Source organism: Oryzias latipes, chromosome 17 (assembly GCF_002234675.1).
Source record: "Oryzias latipes chromosome 17, ASM223467v1".
NCBI lineage: Eukaryota > Metazoa > Chordata > Actinopteri > Beloniformes > Adrianichthyidae > Oryzias > Oryzias latipes.
Window position 1 is genome coordinate 27188186 of NC_019875.2, and position 15045 is coordinate 27203230.

Consider the following 15045-nt stretch of genomic DNA (forward strand, 5'->3'; position numbering starts at 1 on the left):
TTTCCAAATTTTTTCTGCCGTTCAAGTTTTTATTCAAGTTACAAACTCAGACAATCGAACACAATCGAACCGTCTGACAGATTTTGTGTAGCCATCTTTCTAGTGGTAGGGGTGGGAACTTCCAACAAGCTCACTCCTGATTGGTGAGAGTGGTTGCCAATCTGTCACCGCGTACAAGGAGTGGAAATCTTGAGGCACCTCACCATTCGATTTAGGAGGCAGCGATTCGATTATCAAACGATTATCAATGCAGCTTCCTGTCATTATCTGAGTTTGTTGGATATGATGATGATAATTTTAGCTGCCAGTCTTTTGTTATTACATGAGGAGTCATCGTGACGTATGATTCAGTGGCGATTGAAGTCCAAGCGTGCTGTCTTGGCGGCTTTCATCACTGCGGCCATGACTTCAGCTTTCATGTCGGTAGATAGTGCTGGGCTGACCGTGTGTAATGTTTGGAAGCCTTCATTCTCCACCACAGAATACCGTCTCCAAGTCCTTTGCTATAAAAGATCTGACTGGCTTTATTATTCGCTTAGCCTTTCCTGAAGACAGTGGAAGTTTTCTTTAGGATATCCAGTGTGTTTTTTTGATCGTTGGAAGCCCTCGCAGCAATTTATGAATTCATATTTTAAATAGAGTTGAGATATCTATTGATTTTTTTTTTATTGTCTTTTTCCCCTTGTTTTTTGTAATTGCTAGAAAGAAAACTTTTTTTTATTACCTTAATAAGGTAAAAAAACAATTTACACTCTATTTCTCTTACTAAATGATGAGAAAACTAGTTAGGGAAAACATTTATTTTTCTTACTTTATCAGTAAAGTTCTGAAATCAGATCTTTGATTTTTAATTCCCTGGAATTTAATAGTTATATTGCTTTCCTGTGTGAGACTTTTTTTGTGTTTTTATTGTAAAATGAAAACACGACACATTTAATAAAACTCCTGAAATTGAAGCTACTTCATTTACTTTTTATTACCTAAAAGGTTCGACTGAGATTTTTGTTTGCTTAGATAAAAAGTTCACTATAAAATGGCTTTACAGAATACAATTTTCCATATTGCTTCATAACGAGGCCCAAACAGCAAAGTTAAGAGAGAACGCGACGCTGTGCTGCTGTCTGCCATGTGTCAGCCGATTGTGATGTTTCCACTGCTGAGCCGCTGATGAAAGGGACACCTGCTGCCGTAAAGTGGGTGCTAAATGTCGTTGAAGCCCACTAAATCTGAGAGATGGCTATCTCCAGGCTCTGACGGATTCGTGTCGGCACCAGAGCAACCTTTTCTCCAGTCGAACAGTTTTGCGTTTGTGAGGTCACGAGCTGTGAGGTTATCACGTTACATCATCTCCCGCTCTGTCTGTGTATGTTTGTTCCACAGTGGAGGCCTGGCGGAGAGGCTCAACCGGCTTCAGTGCAGGCAGAGGTCAGCCGTCAGTTTCTGGAGGCACGAGTTCGTCCCTGACACCTCAGCAGCAGGTGATCCACGTCACACAAACCCTCTGCATTCGGGTCACTTGGAACGCAAACATCTCTGAATCCTTTAGCGTCTAAGTTTCATGTGGGAGGATGAAGCCCTCAGAGCATGTGATTGTTTAGAGGGGCCACACTGAGAGGGCTCTGGCTGCAGTTTGATCGCAGCGCCTCTGAATTGTGAACTTATGATGTAGGTGACAGGAAACTGCCTGCCTGGTGCTTTTTTTCGTTTTCTTTCCCTTTTTCCTTTCCGTGGTGAACAAAACCACAATGTTTCCTAGTTGTTAAGCATTTCCTTATAAAAGGACGTAAACAAAGTAAACACACCTAAATGTGACGGTTGATTTTGGGGGGGGGGGGGGGGGGGGGGGGGACAAATTTAACTAAGTTTGGGGGTAGTTGGTTGCATGTTTATTGTTGCATAATGACCCAAACTAGAAAACTGCAACCTTTTAGAGCCATTTGAGCCAGTTTGTTACTAAAAGCCCAACTTCACTGTTTAGGAAATGCATTAATTTATAAAAAAGAAGATTTAAAATATTTTCAAAAATTGAATTTTAGTAACAACTCAGGGATATGTTTTTCTATTACTAACTAGCTTATCTTTTAGTTTTGACAGCAGCACAAGCTCATTTCAAAATAAAATTCACTCTGTATAAATTAAGACACAGATCTGCTATAGCAGATAAATTAAACTGCAAGAAAGCTACGTTAAACATGACATTTTCTATCATTATCCCTTGGGTCCATTTTCTTCCTTTTTTTTTTTCTTTTACAATCAAATATAAACACAACACTGGAGTAGTAGAATCATTTTTTTTAGATCTGTACACGTAAATGCAATTAGATCCTTTAAGAACTTTGCCCCTGAACAGCAACTAGACCCTGCTGTGCAGCAGAGGATAAGAATACGTGGTTCATTTTGCTCAGTTATCTTACATATTACAAATCTAAACAAAAATAACAACCTAAAGAACCTCCCTTTTGTCCCGCCCTCACTCACCTCCCTCCGACCCAGCCACGTTGTTATGTGGAAAAAACACCCACTTTTTCCCAAATGGTGGCTTTTGTGTTGGGTTTATCTCCATAGCAACCAATTTATGTTGACGAACGGGTCTATAGTCCTTTTTAGAAGAATCCACAAAAATACATTTGTGGATTTCCTTCTTTTGCTAACCACACTCTCATTCCTCATATGTTGATATTGTATTTTATATTCAGAATCTACAAAGTTCAAAATTTATATTTTTCCCAAGTGGCTTCCCAATGATGCTCGATGAGTTAGGAGGTGTTGTTGTTTGTTTTAATTCAAGATGGCTGCCTCAAAGGTCAAGTTTCATCAATGACACTTTGGTTGTGGTTGTAGACTTAACCTGGTGGCAATTGTGGGAAAAAGCGTGAAGATGACTTGTTTTCTTTTCCCATATTGTGTGAAAATGTAAAAATCGCCAAATTTCATATTTTGCTACAAAATCGCCGCCAAGCTGTAGATCACGTGCCAATCCCATAATCACTATAAACCACCGCATGGATACCTTTAACACTTTGGTGTCCTTCGTGGATGTACATTTTTTGTGTGTGCCATTAGAGGTTTTTGATGGTTTTCTGTGATGTCATCACTTTTTTGTATTTATTCGGGGGGGGGGTCATTTACCATATTATAATAATGATTTTCTTTGGATACCAGGTACGTGCAAATTTTGATAAATCTTTGAGTTTGAGAAAGTCGCTATTCTGATGCAAGATTTGTTTTCAAATTTTTATCTGAAACCTTTTTTCTTTGGTAAGAAAATGTATTTTCACCCCCTATTGATGTAAAATGAACAATTGTAAACGTTTATTATGAAAATGACAAATTCTTCCCCCAAAAACTAAACTGAAAGCAGTTTTTTATTTGGCAGTCTGGTTTTTTGCCCCCTTTTTTTTTAAAGACAGAAATGTTATTAAAAGCAGGAAAATACCGGATTTTAACACTTTCATGTTTAGACAAGTGCATGTTAGAAGTCAGTGGCTCTTCAGGAAAATCTCTGATGTGATTTACTGTTATTGTATTAAAACTTCCCCTCCAGCCAATAGCATAAACAGACAATGAAGTGTATTGACTCTGCCTTGCTGTAATTCTTCAAAACTTTAAGTTTATGCAACAGTTTTAAGGCGCTGTTTTATTTCACTTTGATTTATGTCTCAGGGGCATTGTCCTGATTTGCTTCTCTGATTTAGAAAAAAAAACTTTTTTCATTGTTTGAACTGAATGTTTTCCCAAGTAAAATGGAAAACATTTGGGGTTTATTGTTTCTCCTTAAAAACGTCTCTGAATCTGAAGATGACTTGCCCTCAGCCTGTGTACTGAGTCCCACATTGACGCTACACACATGGAGCTTCACGCTCGACACATCTGTGTTGTTGTTGCTCTGCTCTCCAGTGGACAGGCCCGGTGTGATGGTGCTGGAGGTGCTGGAGGTCCAGGAGGAGTGCGGCATGCAGCTTGCGCTCTGCGAGCATCAGCCACCCCAGAGGGACGACCACCAGCTCTGTCGGCGAGCCTCTGAGAGAAAAACCGGCCGGACGTTGGTGTTGTTTAACAGAGAGACCGCAGCCCAGCTGAGTCCTGCCCCGAGAGATGTCATCCACATACACCCACCATGGTGAGAGGACGCAGCGCGTGACGTGCAATCCATTTGCAGGCCAGCGTAAAGGCCGACCACTGCTGCTTCCTTTCTGTCACTGGGCTGGTCTTATTAAGATTAAGCTTCTTGTGTTTATTGTTCTGCACAAACAAAAGGTCAAATCAGACACTTAAGTAACTAGCTGACCTCAGTAGTTTTATGCCAAACTACAACAACTGTTGTTTGTTGAAGTAAGGAAGCGTTGCAGCATCACTTGTTCAGTCCAAGCCAAGCAGATTAGTCACAAGAACAGGTTACGATCAGCTGTGAGTAACTGGGAGTGAGGAAATAAGTATTTGGCATGTTATAACTAGCTGTCAAACTCACTTTGAACATTTTTTCCTAACGTCTGATCTTAGTCATTAAAAATTGTAGTTCTGAACTGCCTGAATGTCTCACGATGGTATGTTTGGCCACACACAGATTTCAAAAGTTCAGATCACATTTATCAAATACAAACGAGAAGGCGTCCCACTTCCAAATAAACTGTTTAATCCACTGAAGACTCAAAATTCGCCCCAAAGAGGCTTTTTATTATTTCTACATCGGCTTTTTAACTGTCCGGTAATCCACTCTCCAATGAAGGTAGCCCTAAAAATAAGAAATGAGCTCTAATCTTAACGAGGAACAGTGGAAAGAAATCTCTGTTGATGCAGGAAGTAATTTTTACCTATAATAAGATGTCAACATCTAGAGTGTATGGAGCCAAAGGATTTGGGCGCATTTTTAATAATTGTTTCCTTATTTTCAGATCCTAGCTTTTAATAAGACCTAAAATATTCTCAGCTGTACAGATTCTAATAAAAAAAGCTTGGAAAGAGAAGTTAAAACAGAGGAGAACCTGTTCAAATATTCTGCATGTCGAGGTTTTTAATCTTTTCAATCAATAGTCAGGTTTTTCTCAGACTCGGATCGACTAAAGGATCGTTTTTGTCCTGCATAAACGCAGTGCTTTACCCGTCAGCTGTTGGAGCTCCAGGTGTTCATCAGAATTCCACATTATAGTGAGTATTAAATGTGGGCCCCATACGTAAGCTTCAGGGAAACGGAAAAAAAGGAGAAGGGTGTTACAAGGTTACAACCATTGACTGTATAAGAGAACTGGACTGAGCAGGTGTGACATCACTCGTAGAAAGCGCCTTACTTCTGCCTCCAGCGAAATTAAGTCAATTCCGTCGTCATGCCTTCATTGGGTCCGAGTCGGTTTAGGTGGTGTTGCAATGGCACTGTCGCCAATCAGGAGTAAGCTTGTTCGCACCCCTTCCACTGAAAGCAGGCTTGGGAGAATCTGTCAATCAAACGTTGAGGTGGGGGGCCAGCGAGTGCCACACACTTTTATTGAGGCATCTGATTGGTCATTTTATAACTTGCACTACAGAAAAAGATATCATGGTGGTGAAAAAAAAGTTAGGATTAGCAAAAACACGTTAAAAAGGTATGAAAGCAAGAATGGTTATTCTAACCAATAGAATGACTGAGTAATAACTGTTTATTTCTCAGTGGAAGTCTATAGGATTTCTATAGGATTTCTCTATAGGATTTCTACTTCCTGTTTGGAACGAGAGGAGGGAGAGATCCCCCAGCCCCGTTCTCTTATAGAGTCTATGGTTGGAACACAGTCGACATGTTGAAGGCAGAATGATAGCTGATGCCTTTATGGTCGTCGTGGTCGAAGCAGAACTGCATCGGTGAAAGCAGAAAAATATTGCATTTTCATACAAATATCTGCCAAATTCCCAAAAAGTGCACTCAAAATAAAATAAAATAGAATAAAATACATATAAAGCCTCCTGCAGCCATGTGACCCCGATCAGGACCAAGCGGGTGCAGACGGCAGAGGGATGCAACAAAATGCATGCTCTTGTTACTAAGACATCTTGGCTTTCCATATTTTTTTTTCTCCTTCTCTTGTTATTTTTTTTTGGCAGGTCATCAATAACTGACGCAGCAAGAAAGACAATGCAAGAGTAACACGCTACACCGCTACATGCAGGAAAAAGTAAAAGGAGACAAGAGAAGGGAAATAATTACACAACTATTTACATTTACGCTTTACTGAAGTTTGCATTGCGTTTAGTGTAATTACTTCTCCTGTCAAAGCTGCGCTTGAAAGGACTGATGGTCCAAACGTAAGTTGGAGCCCTTCGCATGAGATGATGAGGGGTGGGACTGTTTTGGAGTGCGAGCGAGCGAGCGAGCGGGGTAGCAGTTGACTCCAGCTGTTGGGAGTTTGGGTCGAGAACACGCTGGCGGAAGCGCCGGGGCCTCCTCAGAGCTCTGACGTCACCGACTGCTCCAGGGAATACTTCACATTCCTCTTCCTGGCAGTGGTTAGGTCATTTCCAGAAAGCTGAGGGGGAAAAAAAACAGTAGGATTATTTTCTGGAGCATTTGGGAGTAAAGAGTGTAGGGAGCCAAGAAGGCCGAGATTGAAAACACATGTCGGTTTAGGAGTATCTCTTTCTTAAGCACCTCCTCTTTGCTGCTATAGTTTCTTCTTCTGAAAATGAGAATGCATTAAACACACAAATATCCCCACTTCTTTTTATTTTTCAATCAATTGTCCTAGTGAATTGAAGTGAAGTAAACAAATTTCGTATTTCTTTAGATGATTTTTTTGTATTATTATGTAGCTTCAGTGGCGATCTTAGTGGAAAAACACAGAACCGAGAGGAAGGCCATGTCTGTTTCCTGTGTGACACCCGTACCTGCAGAGTGGCCCCTCCCTCCACCCACACCTTGTTGTGAGTGGGCCGAGGCCTGGGCGGAAATGCCTTTAGGGTTCATTCACTTTCATTCTGTGACGCCAGACGGGCCACTCCTTAACCCAGCTACCTGTCTGATGATGATGATGATGATGACAGCTGCCCACTCACCTGCAGGCAGTAGAGTCACTTCCTGCGTGCCAGTTCTCACGGACAGGACGTCCCGCTCTGCCAAGATGAAAGGAAGGCTTGTTTTGATTAGTGATCTACGTTGGACGACAAACGTCAGCATGAGCAGCACCGCCGTAGCCACAGTTCACCTTTCAGTCGGTGCACAACTGTTTGTCCTCAGTAGTTACATTTTGACTCGTGTTTACATAAATCAAATATAATTTAGAAAAACTATGCAAGTGTATGGAAAATTAGACAAGCAGGGAAGATTTAAAGTAAAATTTAAGGTGTTTTAAATAAAACTATTGATGCTCAGTCTATGTGCATAAAAATGCGTTACTTTTTAAACCGCAGAGCTTACACAGACTTAAACGTTAAAGAAACCTGTTTAGAAAAGTCACTTTCGACATTTTTAATGCATTTTTAAACAGTAAAATATTCAAAAATAGGAGGTTTTATACGTGATTTGGTCCAGTAAGCTTCATAGTAACTTAACCAGTTCTGTAAAAATAGCCAAAATGATGAATTTTCTAAAGTTCTAACATTGGGAGTTGCCCCCTCAGTAAACCCTACACACACTCTGTTCCTCGCTCCGGGAGCTGTCATGTCAAAACAGAAAGAAGGCACGTCGAAATTTTTTTCATGGTTTCTATCTCTGCAATCATCTCAGAGGGTGAACGCGCTGCAACATGTGCTGCAGTTCCAGTCACTCCGTGCTCTTGGCTGCAAGTCAGTGATGTACCACTATCACTGTTCCGTACAGGAGGAATGAAGTTGTAACTTGGAACTGTCTGTTACCCAGCCTCCTTTTTTTATTTTCCCTGGGCTCTGAGCCATGCAGGTGTGTGATACTGTATTTACCATAATGAGCTGTTCAGCGCGCCTTTAAAGGTAACTGGAGCCTTGAAAGCCCAGCTGACACTCAGTTTTTATCAATAAACACTAAAAAAAAACGACAGGCGTTGAAGGATTTCTCTGTACATTTGTACAAACTTAGGTGCAGAGAGCAGACATGTTGAGGTGGCTTCTGCCTCATCTGGGTTCCATAAGTCCTCCCACATTTATGCCAGAGTCTACTCTTTTTATATCAATGTGTGCACCTTTTTTTTTTTTCTTTTTCTTTTTTTGCCATCGCCAGTCACATGAAAAGCTGTTTGTTGTGACTCCACATTTCATGGAAGCTTGTTTTCCTGGTTAATTCAGTTCTCAGACCCACTACTGTCATTCCAGGTATTGAGAGCATCCAGTGTTCAGGTTCAGGGGGCGGCCGTTGCTCAAATGTGACCTTGATTTTCAAACTATAAAACCTTCCTCTTCACAGGCAAAGTCTGTCCATAGAGGGCTTCAGCTGTCCTGTTCTGTTGAACACACACTTCAGCCAAAAAGTGAGCCACACCTGCGAACCGGCCAACGTGCCCTTTAAGTTTTCTGCAGAGAAGTGCACGCCGTATTATTTGGGCAAAACATTTGGACGCCTGGATGAGTGCGGCACTGTAGACAAAAACCATGCAAAGCAGGTGTGTATGCTGTTTACCTTTAGGGCTTTCTCTTTTCGACTTGAATCAGAATATTTAGTCTCTGATTTTTAGTTTTTATTCCTGAAATAAAAAGAACTGGTGTGAGCGCAGTGATTCACCCAGTTTAGAACAAAATTAAAGTAAAGTCTGTCATTATTGTCTTTCATGGATTAATCCAACTGCAGGTGCAGGTTTGCAGATGTTTTTGCCCCACGGTTCATCACCACCCTTTCAAATATGCACCATCATAAACACCAGCCACATCAAGATGATTTATAGCATAAAGCAAAACAGATTGACGCAGTTTTCCATCATCAAACTGCAAAGGTACTATGATGGTACTGAGAAAAAACAAAAGCATAGTGGAAGTATGAATACCGTATATAAAAATTTGTTACAACCTAGGACTTTGGTTTTGTTTTAAAAAAAAAAAGAACTTGTCATTTGATGGATTTATTTTATGATTTTGCTTGAAAGTGATACAAAATTGAGGTTTTAGCCTTTTTTTATTTCATTCAGTTGTAAATTATCATTAGTGTTTTGGGGTTTGTTGACCTGTTTTTTCCCTTTTTAATAGCAAACACAAAATGAAAAAAATGACTCAAGAGTTAAAAATAGACCAATAAAACAAAACCATGTGCTTGAAAAGGACTGGGTAGAAGAAAAATCTAGCATGATTCAACCCTTTTCACAACAACTTATGTGGTGCATATTTCTATTTACAGTTTATTACCCCTCAAAACATTCAAATAACCTTTTCAAAATATAAAGGTGAAAAGCAACAATTGGATTTAGAAATTTAGGTTTTGTTCTATAAAAAGCTTAAATAACAACACATTTTTCATTTAAATTTGAGGCTGAAGGATTATTTTCCATTTTAACCATTGCACCATTTGTACAAAAAATATCTGTGCAAAATGAAAACAAAATTGCAAAAAAAAATCATATTTGTGATGTAGAAAATACGCTGGGCGCGCCAAAGGCTCCCTGCTCCGCTCCATTCCGATGCATCCACTGTCAGACAAATAGATCCTCATCCGAGCTGGCATCTGGCTCAAAACTGTACGGCTGAATAGCCATTTTTCTTCCACCGTTGGTGTAAACAGAGAGCTCTCAGCAACGGGGAGGAGAAGGGGGGGCGGGGTTGCTTCGTGCCAACAGTCCTGCTCACAACTTAGAGGTGAATTTCTAATAAACTACTGCAGCTCTGCAGAAACTATGCCAAAGTTTGGCTAAAAACAGCATAATGATAATCAAAAGACTTTAAATATGCATCAAAAGATGATCAGAGTGGGTCACTAAGAAACAATTCTGTTTTTAAAAACTGTCCTGACCTTTAGAAAAAGTTCTCCCACTGCATTCCTGATGCTCGTTGTTAGTAAATATGAAGAGTAATGCTGGACACTGTTCTGGGGTCTTTAGAGGCACAATTTTGTGCACACCTTTAATTGGAACAGAACTTTCCAGCTGATTTGAGCACCTTTGAAGTAAATGCTTGAGGAGCAGTTTCTAACCTCGTGTGATTGTGTTGTCTTTTGAACAGGGTGGGTCGTCTGATTCAGGAGGTTGGATGACACGTGGGGTGTCTCTCCTGGAGGCCATTGAGGGCCTCGGTCAGGCGGGCTCCGTGGAGCAGGACGTGGAAGTGGTTGCTCAAAGGGTTTTCTCCATCTACATGGCTGACTGCTCACCTGCGTCCATCAAACATAAAGCCCCTGTGCGACCCTCCAACACTCCTGGAGTAGAGGAAGCCAAAACCAGGTAATAGTTGTGTGTTTTTTTAGTTTGTCACACGATGCCAAGAGGCTGGAAAAAATCTGGTTTTCTGTTGAATATGCTTTGCCACAATATAAATAGTCCTTTCTGATAGAATTGCACGCAGTTTCCTTGGTTTTTCGGGCTTGCATGCTTCTCCACGATGATATGATGGGTCTCAGTTGTGGAGCTATTGTTCACAGAGCTGCAGGCCCCACAGAGCCTTTGCACTGTCTCCAGCCATATGGCATTGTTTGACAAAGGACACAAACATTGCTAATTGAATCCAGCCCCTCAGTGAGAGATTCTGGCCAAATTTCAGAAAAAGACAGCATGATATTTTCAGAATCCTGTGCAGCAGAAAGTTGAACCAGTGCAAACTCGCACTCCAAAAGTTGAGCCGGTTTGCAGCTGATTTTTACTTAAACGGCAAAGAAAACTGCACATGTGTGTCATTACTAATGGAAGAATCTTTTTAACATCTATCCAAAAAAGAAAGATTTGCTTTTGGTGAATAGAAAAAGCACTGAACATCTGAGATTTCTCCTGATCTGAAGCAAGTACGTAAAAATGAAAATGTTTAAAGGATTAAAGAGGACAAGAAATTACCTGATGAATATTGTTTTGGCTTATAAAAAGTCAAATTTATCTGCAGATAAAACCTTTTAAGACAAGCATCTTTAAATATTTTGCAAATGAAATGATAAAATCCATTAACATTTCATCATTAATAACTCTGAAGGATGGTTTCTATTTCAGGTGATGTTCTTTTTGAAGGCTATCACTAAAAAACAAACTTTTTCTGTATGGAAGGTGAAGTTATTTCAGTGTATCCTGTGTTAAGTTAGTGAGGACAAAGCTGACACCTTTTTCCTGGCATAGAACGCATTTATTTATAGTATATTTCTTGGTCAAGAAGTTGATTGCATTTACCGAAAGGGTGAAATAACATCAAATAAACTCCTCCTGATCAAAATAAGCCAGAATGCACCTCTTTAACTTGTAGTATATTCATGTCTCTGGTCATAGGAGTGTTGGTGAAAAAACATATTTTTGTGGTGTGATTTTGCTTTTTGCTTCTCACCTACACTGTAACAACACTTCTCTCTGATGTGAGATGGTGTGGAGGAAAGACACTGAAGAAGTTGGATGTTCAAACACTGATGCGAAACTCTGCCACTCTGTGACATTTTACACAAAGGAGTTTAGGGAAAGTGACGCAATTGCGCAACGTTGTACTTTTTGAATTGGATGTCATCTCTGAATCAGTGCCTTTGGGCAAAGGCAGTTCATCCACTCGTCTTCCTCGGATGCCGTTGGGGTTTAAAAGCCTCGTTCAGTTTGCAGTTTTCTGTAAAGCTGTTGAACTCTGGGGAAACGTTCTCCGTCTTCTGAAGTATCAGAAATATTGTATATTCTTCTGCTTGACGGACAATTCTGACTCAGATTTATTCTGAAAACAATTAAATACAAACAGGTGAATGCAGTAACAAAGTAAATGTGCTTTTATCTTATCAGGTCTGTGTTTCATAAATCGTCTTTTTGAGAGTTTTATGTTTAAGTAAAGGCTCTAAAACTGGGCAACGTATAAATAATTAGGTCTAACTTTACGCACGTGAAAACTAAGTTGGTGTTCTATAAAAAAAATTACATCAGAATCATTTAAAACAAACAATTCTTTCCACACTTTTAATAGAAGTAGCCTAAAATAGAAAAAGAACGCTAATCTCAATGAGAAAAATCTCATGCAGTTCATCCATTAGCATTAGTTTTTATTTACAGTAAGATATCAACACAAGCCCTCAAAAAGGAAAACAATAAGCTTAAAAAAAGCCAACTGTTTGATAGAATTACTTCAAATAAGTATATTTTTGCTAGTTCTAAGCGAGTGGTTTGTATTTTTTGGAGCATTTACATACCTAATTGTAGTTTGTTTTGAGTACAGTAACAAAAAACTAGTGTAATAAGTGGAAATTACTCCTTTTAGAGCAAAATGTAAATAAGATTAGAGTCTTAAAATGTATTATTATTAATCTTAGTACAAGGTGGCCCATTTAAAAAAAAATCCTCATAAAATCTAAAACAAGCCCTTATTCTTAGAAATCTATTTTTTTACCCCAAAAAAGGAGTTAAACCTGTTAAGAATTAATTGTACTTAAAAGACCTTTAAAATTGATTCAAAAATTATAGTGAAATTTGAGTTTTCTGAGTCTTAAATCAAGTTTTTCTATTGTGTAGAATATGAAACTTTATTTTTATACCATGGGCCGGGTGAATACTCAATTCTGATTGGCTGCTGGGTGTGCATTAAAAAGTGATATAGCACCTTTCCCATAAAAACACAACACAAAGTGCTTTACGTTAAGACAAAACAAAATAATAATAATATAAAAATGAAAATTTAAATAGAGCCCCCTCCCCAGACCTGCAGACAACCCCCCCCCCCCAAACTGATGGAGATAAACAATGGGGAAGAAATGACTTTAACTTATTCTTTATTTTTAGATTTGAGCACTTAATAAGGCAAAAATATATATATATATATATTTTGATAAGCTTGGAGAGGCGTAGTAAAGCAAAGTTAAAACAACTTGAGACCTGGCAAAAATGTCTTGAATGTCTAAAAAAACAAGGTTTTAAATCCTTTCAAGTAACTAATATTCATAGTGCAGTTGTTGAAGTCATTGATTACCTTAGTTTAAACTTAGAAATCCATTATATATTTTTTCAAATCTAATTGCAGGTTTTAATTTAATAAAGTCATCTATCACTTTCATTTGTCTCCAGCGTTGTTGTCGTTGTAAAATGACTAAAGTAGGAATTAGAATCCAATAAAGTCCAGATTTTGCACATGTTTTGACAGATATTCACAAATGGGGTGGAGGAAGTAAGTTTACATAAGAGTCAGCTTGTTACATTTTGGATTTTGTAATCTTAACATTTTTTTCTGCACCCCCCCCCCCTCCCCCCACCCCCACCCTCTGGCATGTTGTTTTTGTTCTTTGCTGAGTAATAAAAATTTCTCTTAAAGTGGAGGGCCTCGAGGGACATTCTGCGGCGAGGTAAGGAGCGCTCCAGTCAGCTGACAAACTAACTGGAGCGTTGGTTGTAATGTGACTCTCTTGCCTCGGTGCTTCAGTTTCTGGTAAACAAACACCGCCTTCTGACCGGAAACATTCCTGTCCTTTCCCCTTTTTTTTACTTTTTTTTTTTTGACTCTGCTGCAGCAGATCCAGCGAGGCCGTGTTTGCCGCTGAAGGTGGGGCAGAGGTTAGTGGGTGATCACGAGTTGATAAGATCAAAATACAACTGCCGGACTTGAACACCATCCACAGAGGACATTTGATGTTTGAATCTCTTTGAGTTCAGTTATTAATCCTCTCAAATCTGTTGTTTTTTAAAGAAACAAAAGTGCAGTAGCTGCTGCTTGCCCTGGGTTAAAGGTTCTGGTTCAAGTGCACAAAAATAGCATTTGGTACATTGTGTTGCTCAGTAATTTTCCAGGATGCGGGCTTCTTTTGTATGGTAGTTTACTTGGCAGCCCAGTGGCTCCACTCTATAACAACAAGGACACTTTTTTTCTGTCTTGTGTTGTGTCCCAGCCTCTCTGACTCATTTCTTTGGTCAGGATGCTTATTCGATCCTTCGTTGTTTAGCTCCTCGGTTAACACGTGGAGGCAGGCCAGCTCCATATTTATGCCCAAAGAAGATGTTAAGTTCCCGTAAATTTGGAAAAGAACAAACAAGAAGATTAACTTTTCGCAGGAAGTGATGAGAGGCAGAAACATTTTTTCCCTTTTTTTTTTTTTTCTTTTTGGTGGAGAGGGAACACAATGTGCTGCGAGGATCCTGTTACAACCATGTTTATCACTCTGTCTGCACTTATTGGTGGACACATTTGGAGGAAAGCCCTCCTATCTGCCCCCACCACCACCACCAATGAGCCCTCTCTGCTGCACTCCCAATGTGTGGGCCGCTTACTTAGCGTGTTGCCAAGTAATGTGTGCTGGCCTGCATGCGCTCGCAGTGTGACCGAGCACAGGCTCAGTACTCGGTTCTTCCAGGAAGAAAACCTGAGTTGCTGAGAAATCTGTGGCCGTGCACAGTAAGAAATTCCTGAAAACAAGCAGTGTCTGTGAGCGGCCAGGAGCAGAGGGTCTTTGGTGGGGAGGGAGGGGGGTCAGTGGAGGAAGTTGGTCAAAGGAGAAGCTGGTTGTTTGTGCCAAGCTGGTTCATGACGAGCCTCATCAGCCCTTTCTTTTCTGTCTGTCAGGTGTCTTATCAGATGTCACGCTCTGGGTAATCAAGTTTTAACTGGCTCTGCCACAAAGAAGACTTTATGTTCCTACAGTATGAAACAATTGGGGTGAGGGGGGGAGAATTTAGTCCCTGAAAGTATCGCGATAGTTTATTTGGTATCGATTACAAATGCTGCCGAAAAACCTTGCATTGATGATTTATAAGCAAATATTTAGTGTAGAGTCCACGTCAAGGGACGCCATGAAAATTAAACGTACGATTGTTGTGTGTGTGTGTGTGTGTGTGTATGTGGTAAGTATTCTGCGAATTATTCTTCAGGCGGATGGAAGATTCACGCTTTTCTGACGTACAAATGATGCTGTTGCACGCTGCCATGACACCGTCAAGTAAGCATACTGGCTCCTTACTGAACGTAGGCAAATACTGTACGCACGGGCGGCAGTGGCTCAGGTGGTTGAGCGGGTCGTTCAATGACCGAAGGGTCGGCGGTTTGATC

The 15045-nt window shown here is 40.1% G+C and overlaps 1 protein-coding gene and 1 long non-coding RNA gene across 5 annotated transcripts in view; one reads left to right on the forward strand and one right to left on the reverse strand.

Moving 5' to 3' along the window:
* The window catches only part of spidr (scaffolding protein involved in DNA repair), a 37798-nt gene that overhangs the window by 5984 nt on the left and 16769 nt on the right, over positions 1-15045 (forward strand). For all 3 annotated transcript variants that reach the window (XM_023965526.1, XM_011486985.3, XM_023965527.1), the window contains exons 7-10: positions 1381-1478; positions 3898-4120; positions 8339-8534; positions 10078-10295. In XM_023965526.1, the coding sequence (XP_023821294.1) occupies positions 1381-1478; positions 3898-4120; positions 8339-8534; positions 10078-10295 (735 nt within the window). The remainder of the gene's footprint in view (positions 1-1380; positions 1479-3897; positions 4121-8338; positions 8535-10077; positions 10296-15045) is intronic.
* On the reverse strand, positions 6180-8332 carry LOC105356269. Of its 2 annotated transcripts, XR_002292220.1 has the most exons (3): positions 7879-8332; positions 6850-7074; positions 6180-6491 (listed from the first exon to the last, which is right to left on the reverse strand). It is a non-coding gene; the product is annotated as an uncharacterized LOC105356269 (long non-coding RNA). The 2 variants fall into 2 exon arrangements; XR_002292219.1 differs by having other exon boundaries at positions 6850-8332.